Consider the following 10,474-nt stretch of genomic DNA (forward strand, 5'->3'; position numbering starts at 1 on the left):
TTGTTGATCATTTTCCAGAACTCCCTGGACTCAGGAATGGTCCCGGCAGATTGGAAAACTGCTAATGTAACACCCTTATTTAAGAAGGGAAGTAGACAAAAAGCTGGAAACTATAGACCAGTTAGCCTAACATCTGTGGTTGGCAAAATGTTGGAGTCCATTATTTAGGAAACAGTATCAGAGCATTTGGATAAACATAATTTAATAGGACAGAGTCAGCATGGTTTTACGAAGGGGAAGTCATGTTTGACAAATTTGCTCGAATTCTTTGAGGATGTAACATACAGGGTGGATAAAGGGGAACCAGTGGATGTAGTGTATTTGTGCTTCCAAAAGGCATTTGACAAGGTTCCACACAAAAGATCACTGATCAAGATAAAAAATCACGGGATTGGGGGTAATATACTGGCATGGGTGGAAGATTGGCTATCTAATAGAAAACATGGTTTTACGAAGGGGAAGTCATGCTTGACAAATTTGCTCGAATTCTTTGAGGATGTAACATACAGGGTGGATAACGGTGAACCAGTGGATGTAGTGTATTTGGACTTCCAAAAGGCATTTGACAAGGTTCCACACAAAAGATTACTGATCAAGATAAAAAATCACGGGATTGGGGGTAACATACTGGCATGGGTGGAAGATTGGCTATCTAACAGAAAACAAAGAGTTGGGATAAGTGGTTCGTTCTCGGGCTGGCAATCAGTAACTAGTGGTGTCCCACAGGGATCAGTGCTGGGACCCCAACTCTCTACAATCTATATTAATGATTTGGAGGAAGGGACCGAGTGCAAGATATTCAAGTTTGCCGACGATACAAAGATGGGAGGGAAAGCAGTGAGTGAGGAGGACATAAAAAACCTGCAAAAGGACATAGACAGGCTAAGTGAGTGGGCTGAGATTTGGCAGATGCAATATAATGTTGGAAAGTGTGAGTTTATGCACTTTGGCAGAAAAAATCAAAGAGCAAGTTATTATCTGAATGGAGAGAAACTGCAAAGTGCTACAGTACAAAGGGATCTGGGGGTCCTGGTACATGAAACACAAAAAGTTAGTATGCAGGTGCAGCAGGTGATCGGGAAGGCCAATGGAATCTTGGCTTTTATTGCAAGGGGGATGGAGTATAAAAACAGGGAAGTCTTGCTGCAGTTATACAGGGTATTGGTGAGGCCACACCTGGAATACTGCATGCAGTTTTGGTTTCCATATTTAAGAAATGATATACTTGCTCTCGAGGCGGTTCAGAGAAGGTTCACTCGGTTGATTGCAGAGATGAGGGGGTTGACGTATGAGGAAAGGTTGAATAGGTTGGGACTCTACTCATTGGAGTTCAGAAGAATGAGAGGCGATCTTATCGAAACATATAAGATTGTGAGGGGGCTTTATCGGGTGGATGCGGTGAGGATGTTTCCACTGATGGGTGAGACTAGAACTAGGGGGCATAATCTTAGAATAAGGGTCTGCCCTTTCAAAACTGAGATGAGGAGAAACTTCTTCACTCAGAGGGTAGTAAATATATGGAAATTGCTACCCCAGAGAGCTGTGGAAGCTGCAACATTAAATAAATTTAAAATGGAGATAGACATTGTCCTTGCAGATAAGGGAATTAGGGGTTACGGGGAGAGGGCAGGGAAGTGGACGTGAGTCTAGATTCAGATCAACCATGATCCTATTGAATGGCGGAGCAGGCCCGAGTGGCCATATGGCCTACTCCTGCTCCTATTTCATATGTTCTTATCACCTCCAAGCTCCCCTCCAAGGCACACACCATTCTTACTTGGAAATATATCATCGTTCATTCATCGCCACTGGGTAAAATTCCTGGAACTCACTCTCTAACAGCATTGTGGTAGTCCGTTCAATACATGGACTGCAGTAGTTCAAGAAGGTGGCTCACCACCACCTTCTCCTGGGAAATTAGGAATGGGCAATAAATACAGGCGTTGTCAGCGAAGACCATATCCCATGAACAAATTAAACAAAATCTTAGTGAGCCTCGGATGAAATTCTTGGATAGATGCGGAAGCAGTTTGACCCACTCCGCCTATGGTTTGAAGTTCATGGACAGAGACAGGAGCAATATAAACTAGGTGGCCCAGAGAATACAATTCCTGGACTCAGATAGGAACAGTGTAATATGGCATCCCTGTCAATGAAAATTCCAGATTGAGGCGGGGGAGTGGAAATCTAGGCGGTCCAGGGAACCTAATTCCTGGACTAATGGATGGTGAATGTAATCAATCCGGCCCTCTAATTCGAATGAGGTGTGAGTAGAGCAATCTGCGTGGACATGTGAATTTAATGCCTAGACTGAGGGAGGAACAGTGCAATCCAGGTGGAACTGCGAATGAAATACCTGGAGAGTGCCATCAGCAGTTTAATCTTGGTGGCCCTGGGAATTAAATTCCTGGACTGAGGGAGGAACAGTGTAACCTAATCTGCTCTGGGAATGAAATTGCTGGACTGAGGGAGGAGCAGCAAATCTTGGTAATCTGGGAATAAAATTCCTGGACTGAGGTGAGAGCAGTATTCACTAGGCGGCCCTACGATTGATTTTCCTGAAGTGAGGCGGGAGCAGTGAAATCAGTACGCCCCTGGGAATATAATCCATGGACTGAGGGAGGAGCAGTGTAATGCAGGTGGCTCTGGGAATGTCATTACTGGACTGAGGCTGGAGCAGTGTAATCTAAGCGGCACTGGGAACGAGAATTCCTGGACTGAGATGGAAGCAGATTACTGCAGGTTGCCCTTGCCATGGAATTAATGGTTTGAGGCGGGATCAGTGTATTCTAGGCTGTCCTGGGAAATAAATTCATGGTCTGTTGCGGGAGCAAAGCAATATAGGATGCAACTAGATTTACATTACCGGATTGAGGCCGGATTAGTGTAATCTAGACAGACCTGGGAATGCAATTTCTGGACTGAGGCGGGAGCAGTGCAATCTGGACGAGATTCAGGCTTGGGCTGATAAGGGACAAGTTAAATTTGCAACACACAAGTGCCAGGCAATGATTTTCACACAAAAGAGAGAGCCTAACAACCGCCCCTAGATAGTCAACAGCATTACCATCGCAGAATCCCCCACCAGCAAAATCCTGGATACCACCATTGACCAGAAACACAACTGGACCAGCTTCATAAATACTATGGCTGCAAGAACAGGTCAGATGCTGAGTTTTCTGCGTCGAGTGACTCACCTTTTGATTCACCAGAGCCTTCCGCCATCGACAAGGCACAAGTAAGGAGTGTGCTGGAATACTCTGCAGTTGCCTGGATGAGTGTAGCATCAACAACACTCAATAGGCTCGACACCATCCAGGACATAGTAGACCGTTTGGTTGGCACCCCACCATAAACATTCACTCCCTCCACCTTTGGCGTACTGTGGCTGCAGTGTGTACCATGTACAAGATGTACTGCAGCAACTTGCCAAGGCTTCTTCAACAACACCTCTGGAACACTCGACCTCTACCACCTGGAAGGACTAGGGCAGCAGGCTCATGGTAACACCATCACCTCCAAATTCCCCTCAACACCATCCTGAATTGGAAATATATCGCCGTTCCTTCATTGTCGATAGGTCAAAATCCTGGAACTCCCTTTCTAACAGCACTGTGGGAGTACTTTCACCACACTGACTGCAGCGGTTCAATAAGGCGGCTCACCACCACGGTCTCATGGACAATTAGGTATGGGCAATATATGCTGGCCTTGCCAGCGATACCCAAATCCCAGGATCAAATAAAATAAATCTTAGTGACCCTGGAATTGAAATTCCAGGATTACGGCGGGAGCAGCGAAATCTACACTGTCCAGGGGATGAAATTTCTGGATAGAGGCAGGAGTAGTGTAATATAGTCAGCCCTATGGTTGAAATTGCTTGACTCAGGCAGGAGCAGTGAAAAATAGACTGTTCATGGAATTACATTTCTGGATTCAAATGTGAAATGTATAATCTGGGCGGCCTTGAAAATGAAATAACTGGAGTGAGGCGGGAGCAGTGTAAAGTAGGCTGCCCTGGGAATTGAATTCCTTGATTGACGAGGTTCCTGTGTAATCTTGGCGGCCCAGAGAATTAAGCTCCTGGATTGAAGTGGGAGCAGTGAATTCTAGCTAGTCCAGAGAACAAAATTCCTGAACTCAGATAGGAGCAGTATATGTAGGCCTCCTACATTATTGGACTGAGGCGGGGACAGTGTAATCTAGGCAGTGCAAGGGATTTAAAATGCTGGACTGAAGCAAAAGCAGAGTAATCTAGGCGGCCCAGGGAATAACATTCTTGGACTGAGGAGGACGCAATGTATTCTAGCCAGCCCTCGGAATGGAATTACTGAACTGAGGTGGGAGCTGTGTAATCTAGCCAGCCTGGGAATGACATTCCTGGACTGAGGAAGCAACAATGTAATCCCGGCGGTCCAGGGAATAAATGTCCTGGACTGAAGCCGGAACAGTGGAAACGCGTCAGCCCAGTGAACACCATTCCTGGACTCAGGCCAGTGTGTCATGTGTGATTACAATCTTTCCATCACTGTGTCCATCTCTAAGTTCCTGCCGTTTAGGAATATTTATTGATGGTGACTATTTTTGCCTTGTTAGTCTGGGTTTGAATACATCAGATAACAAGATTGGGGGAATCCAGCCTCCTCTCTTCTTTTATTCATATTGTTTCTGTCACTTTCTCCTCTTTTGTTCACTGGTTGTGTTTAATTCAGGAAGAGAAACTCCATTCTCTTTGATCAATCTCGGTATTTTATGCTCGGCTGAAATATTCCACATTCGGTCACTTTTAATTTAAAACTGTGTACAACATGCTAACCTAGGTTGTGTTGCAATAACGTGTTGATTTGACATTGGGTCACTGAGTGTGTTTGTTCAATGTCTGTAATTAATGCTATTTACAGTGAGGCCTAATTATATCGCTCAGGGATTTTGCTCTGCTATAAAGAAGGAGCTCCCTTCACTGTCTCACCTCACACAGTCAGCGCGCTGCCTCCAGCATAAAGACCACCAGCGACTCACAGACCGGAAGATATGGCTGTGCCACCTCCACCGCCCCCTCCGCCTCCCCCGCCCCTTCCTGATAATTGGCTTGAAAATGTGCGGATAGCTAACTTATTTAATGAAATACAAAAGATTTACTACCCAATCCTCGCTACTGTTGGAGTTCCGAGTAAGTTCAATGACCAGTTATGAATTCCATAAACCATGTTACACTGTAATATTATTCTTGCTATTTACAGTGTGATTTTATTCATTAATGATTTTCTGTGCTTGCATTTCTCGCATCATCTAAATCGTTTAAATGCAAGTCTTTCTTTTTATCAATGTTAATGCATGAGTTGTTGTATAAAAATACTCGGATTGCCTCGCTACAGTTGGTGCTCCTGTTAAGACTCTATATCTAATAATTAATTATGTTAGTTATGTTTAACAGATTTAATGTTCTTATAATTTCCTCCCCCACCCCGGCAGCCCTCGCTGCTGTTGGTGCCCCTGGTAAATCTCTGTATGCAGCTTTCAATTCTGTAAATAATGCTTAACTGTATTTCTCTCCTTCTTTCCATGTTCCTTGTCATTCCCCATGCTTTCCGCGCTGCTGTCCGCTATTGATTCTGTACGTGATACGGTGTTACCGAGTTTGCAATATTCTATGTTCATTTCAAGCAATGATATTGAACCCAGACTCTTTATTTAACGAATTTCCGTCTGCTATCCACACTGAACATTCCTAACAGATAAGAAAAATGTTTTCTTGGATTATGAAACTTTTCACGTAATGGCAAAGGTCTTCGACCTGAAACGTTAACTCTGTTTCTCTCTCTCCACAGGTGCTGCCTCAATTGCTGAGTATTTGCAACAGTTTCTGCTTTCATTTCAGATTTCCAGTATCCACAGTATTTTGCTTTTATTTTCGATTAATGATCGGAATGACTATTTAAACAGAGTCACAGGAAGAAAATCCTGGCAGGTCATATTCATATCTTTAAATGTGTGAAATATCCGCTAATCATTCAGTTCCAGTCACTGTCTCTTTTTCCACCAGCTCCAGTTCAGCATTCGTGGCACTGCTTCAGGTAGTTGGAACAGGATTACAAGGATAATTTACATTCTCATAAAATGTTCTTTAGCCAGATTTCAATACAGTAACGTGCAATCTTTGTTTTGAATTTACAATTAAGTCACATACCCGTCTGGCACAGTTCAGTGGATCTCTCAGTGAGACCCAGTGTGGTTCTCTATTGCCTCCTGATGTACTTCAGGATTAACAATCCCAGCTGAGGATAAGACAATCCTTTGATATTTTGTCCTCTAATATTCTCTGCACAAGGTTGGAAACCAACATGTGAAATGTACAAGGATAATTCTCTTCAATTTGTGTTCAGGTACTTTACAAAATCGTTCAGCAGCACTTTGCCTGTTGGATTATTCGTCTGAATTCGATGTTGTTAAATACATTTACTGAGGCATTTATTGCCAATGATAACTATGTATTGCAATTCAGAATCCATTTTTTTGCAATGTTATTTGGAAAATCTTCCTTTCAATGAGCTACAATTTGCGTATTTCAAGAAAAATGCGGTAAACTCAATCCTCAAAGCAAGTCTGACAGCCTAGTTGTCTTTATAACTGCAGTTCATTTGTATTTATCTTAACATGGTCGTATTACATCCGTACATTTTAAATAGAATTGACTGTAATTATTGCATGCCAAGTTTGCAGTTTCTGTGGCATTCATTTACTGTTCTATATATAAAGGATATTCAAACCAAGATCAGGAATCCAAGCGGGATTTCCGAAACCCGAACACAGGGCACAGAAGCGAACTGCACTGCTCAAATTGCTGACTGGTCCTGGGACACGGAGTTCTGTAAGAGTAAAATAACATAGGAACATAGGAAGAGGTGTAACGCATTTAGCCCCTCAAGCCTGTTTCGGCATTTAATGAGATCATGGCTGATCTGCGACCTAACTCCTTATACACGACTTTGCCCCATATCCCCAAATATCCTTGGTTAACACAAATCTATCAATCTCAGCCTTAAAATTGACAATTGATCTAGCATCAACTTCAGTTTTGTGGAAGAGAGTTCCAAACTTCTACCAACCTTTGTGTGTAGAAGTGTTTCCTAATTTCACTCCTGAAAGGTCTGGCTCTAATTTCTAGACGGTGCTCCCTAGTCCTAGAATCCCCAACCAGGGAAAAGAGTCTCTGCCTATCTACCAATCTGTTCATCTTAATAACTTGAAAACTTCGATCAGATCACCCCTTAACCTTCTAGATTCTAAGGAATTCAATCGTAATTTGTGTAATTTCTCCCCATAACTTAACCCTTGGAGTCCGGGTGTCATTCTGGTAAACCTACGCTGCACTTCCTCCAAGGCCAATATATCCTCCCTAAGGTGTGGTGCCCAGAAATGCTCACACTACTCCAGGTGTGATCTAACCAGGGCTTTGTATAGATGCAGCATAACCTCTACCCACTTGTGTTCTCGGGCTTTAGATATAAAGGCCAGCATTCAATTAATGTTTTTGATTATTTTCTGTACCTGTCGATGATATTTTAATGATCTATGTAGATGCTCCCCTGCCTCATTTGAGCGCCACTCGTTTTAGCTTCTCACCATTTAGAAAGTACCCTGTTCGATCCTGATCATGTACAAATTGGAAAACCTGACATTTGAATTCGTTAAAACCCATTTGCCACATTTTTGCCCATTCACTGAATCTATCGATATCCCTTTGTAATTTCATGCTTTCATCAATACTGCCTACATTGCTGCCTAACTTTGTGTCATCCGCAAATTTGGATATATGACGTTCTATGCCATCATCTACGTCGTTAATAAAAACTGTGAATAGTTGAGGCCCTATCTGGTCCTGGGAATGTGTCACACTTTAGAGTCATTATTTTATTTGTTACTATTTATTTATTGACAATTTTATTGAGTCCCAGTCTCTGATACAATATTAGTTTCCTTGGGATTTCCGGCATGCTTCTTCCTCTACAGTAAATACTGAAACAAAGTCTGTTTTCAACATGTCCGCCATTTCCTTATCATTGACAATATCACAACTTTCAGTTATGAAGGGTTCAAATTTACTCCTGACCACCCGATCTTCATAATATAATTGTAAAATTTATGTGTGTCGATTTTGATACCCCTTACAAGTTTCTTTTCATAATCCCTTTTGTAGCTCTTAGTAACTGTTTTGTGACCGTTTGCTGTTCTTTGTATCTTTCAAATTCGCCAGGATCTGTGCTACATTTTGCATTTATATAGGCTTTGCCATTTATTTCCATGCTGTCCCTTACCTCTTTAGTCGTCCAGGGCTGTTTATTACAAATAGAGCTCTTGCCCCTCAGGGGTATAGACTGTTTCTGTATTAGCTGAAATTATTTTTTGGACATCCCCACTGATTGTCTGTTGTTTTACCCATTAACAGTTTTGCCAGTTTACTGTGGACAGTCTCTGCCTCATCCCGTTGAAGTCAGCCTTACCTAAACCTAGAATCCTAGCAGCGGTTTTGCGTATCTCTTCATTGAACTCGATCATGTTCTGATCACTATTAGAAAAATGTTTCATTAGGCTGTTAAGTAAATCTGGCTCATTACTCATTAATAAATCTAACATGGAATGCCCCTTGTTGGTTAAGAACCTATTGCTACAGAACACTATCCTGGACACACTCAATAAATTCACTACATTTCTGAAATGTGCTAATCTGCTTTTCCCAATCTATTCCTGACATACTCTAGTCCTTTGCATCCCTGGTACCTCACCTGATGCTTTATATATGCTGAGCTAAAGGTAGATCTATCATTTCATCTCTCAGTGAGAAAACAGCTGTTACTTTTATGTATGTATTTATTTCATTTCATTTATTGATTAATTATTCAGACAATAAAGATTTACAGATTCAAAGGTAATATAATTAGATTATATCAATGATCGTCGGTAATTAGATTCAGATTTCACCCCGAATTCCATTAAAATGCTGCTTTTGCTGCCAGCCTGATGTAAATCTTCACTGTTTATTACATTCCGCAGTTAACTTAGTGACCATTGTGATCCTGTCTCGGGGAAAGTGCGGTCTCTCCACATGTGTCACTCACTACCTGGTGGCCATGGCAGCGGTGGATCTACTGGTCATTATCATCGACCTGATATTGAGGCAGATTCCAATTACTTTTAAGAAACGATTTGCTCCTGTGTATTCTATCCCCGTGTGTAATATCCACGCCGTCCTGCTTTATGCAGTCACAGACTGTTCTGTCTGGTTCACTGTCACTTTCACCTTTGATCGTTTTGTGGCAATTTGTTGCCAGAAGCTGAAAACTAAATATTGCACTAAGAAAACGGCTGCTGTGGTTCTAGGAACAGTGACTGTGCTGAGCTGTTTAAAGAACGTTTTCTGGTATTTTATGTTGACAGATAAATATGTGCTAGAGAACACCCCCTGGTTCTGTGATGTAACACTCGAGGTTCAGTTTTCACCGGCCTGGGGGGCAATCGAGTTCCTTCATCATATTCTCACCCCGGGGGTCCCATTTGTTCTGATTCTGCTGCTCAATGCTGTCACCGTCAGACACATTTTAGTGTCCAGCAGAGCCCGCAGGAGACTCCGGGGTCCCAGCAGTGGGGAGCGTCCCAGAGACCCAGAGATGGAGAGCCGAAGGAAATCCATCATTTTACTGTTTGCTATTTCGTGCAATTTCATCCTGTTATGGTCTGTGATTATGGTCTATTCTATATATAACCGGGTGTGGCGATTGGTTGATTATATTGTGTCTCTACCTATATATTTTCCAGGTTTGGGACAAATGCTCCAACTACTGAGTTGCTGCACAAACACTTGCATTTATGCCGTGACACAGACTAGGTTCAGACAGCAGTTGAAAAATGTGTTGGAATATCCCTTTACTTTAATTGTAAAACTCATTAAAGAATGAGATGAACTGAAGAAGTTCCTGCATCAGAACGTAACCCCATCTCATATTCTGTCCAGCCCAGTCTAACCGCAGGGCCAGTGATATATGTTAGTATTAGCACACTCACTGACACACTGTCTGCATCATAACCCAGCGGCTGAGACATCCTATGAAATGTAAAACACTGCCACTGACCTCAGAAATATTAGCACACTGAAAGTGGTAACTGGTTTATATTAACACACTCACTGGAACACTCTGATCATACTGTTATACTGCCAAACGCTGATAGTAATCAACAAAATACTCCCCCAGATCCGCTGCTGATATTTACAATGAAACCCCCGGTAAATATTAACCCAGTCCATGTTCAAATATTAACTGAATCACAGAACACCGCGCAAATATGAAAATACCGGCAGAGACATTCTTTGTGCAATGACATTCTCCAACACAACCACAATAAATATAAACACAAGCATAGAGACACATTTTTCATTGTATTACACTGTCATCGGTGTCCTGTGGAAAAATCTCACCCA

The 10,474-nt window shown here is 42.3% G+C and overlaps 1 protein-coding gene across 1 annotated transcript; it reads left to right on the plus strand.

The window, feature by feature from the left end:
- The first annotated feature begins 4,983 nt into the window (after positions 1-4,983).
- LOC147091190 (putative G protein-coupled receptor 139) lies at positions 4,984-9,982 on the plus strand. Its single transcript, XM_085976672.1, has 2 exons — positions 4,984-5,170; positions 9,052-9,982. The coding sequence occupies exons 1-2, from the start codon at positions 5,032-5,034 to the stop codon at positions 9,951-9,953; spliced, it is 1,041 nt and encodes a 346-aa protein (XP_085832798.1). The 5' UTR covers positions 4,984-5,031; the 3' UTR covers positions 9,954-9,982.
- Positions 9,983-10,474: the final 492 nt, after the last annotated feature.

This window comes from Somniosus microcephalus, unplaced genomic scaffold (assembly GCF_052327205.1).
Source record: "Somniosus microcephalus isolate GS21.2 unplaced genomic scaffold, FLI_Smic_1.0 unresolved_chr3, whole genome shotgun sequence".
Classification (NCBI taxonomy): Eukaryota; Metazoa; Chordata; class Chondrichthyes; order Squaliformes; family Somniosidae; genus Somniosus; species Somniosus microcephalus.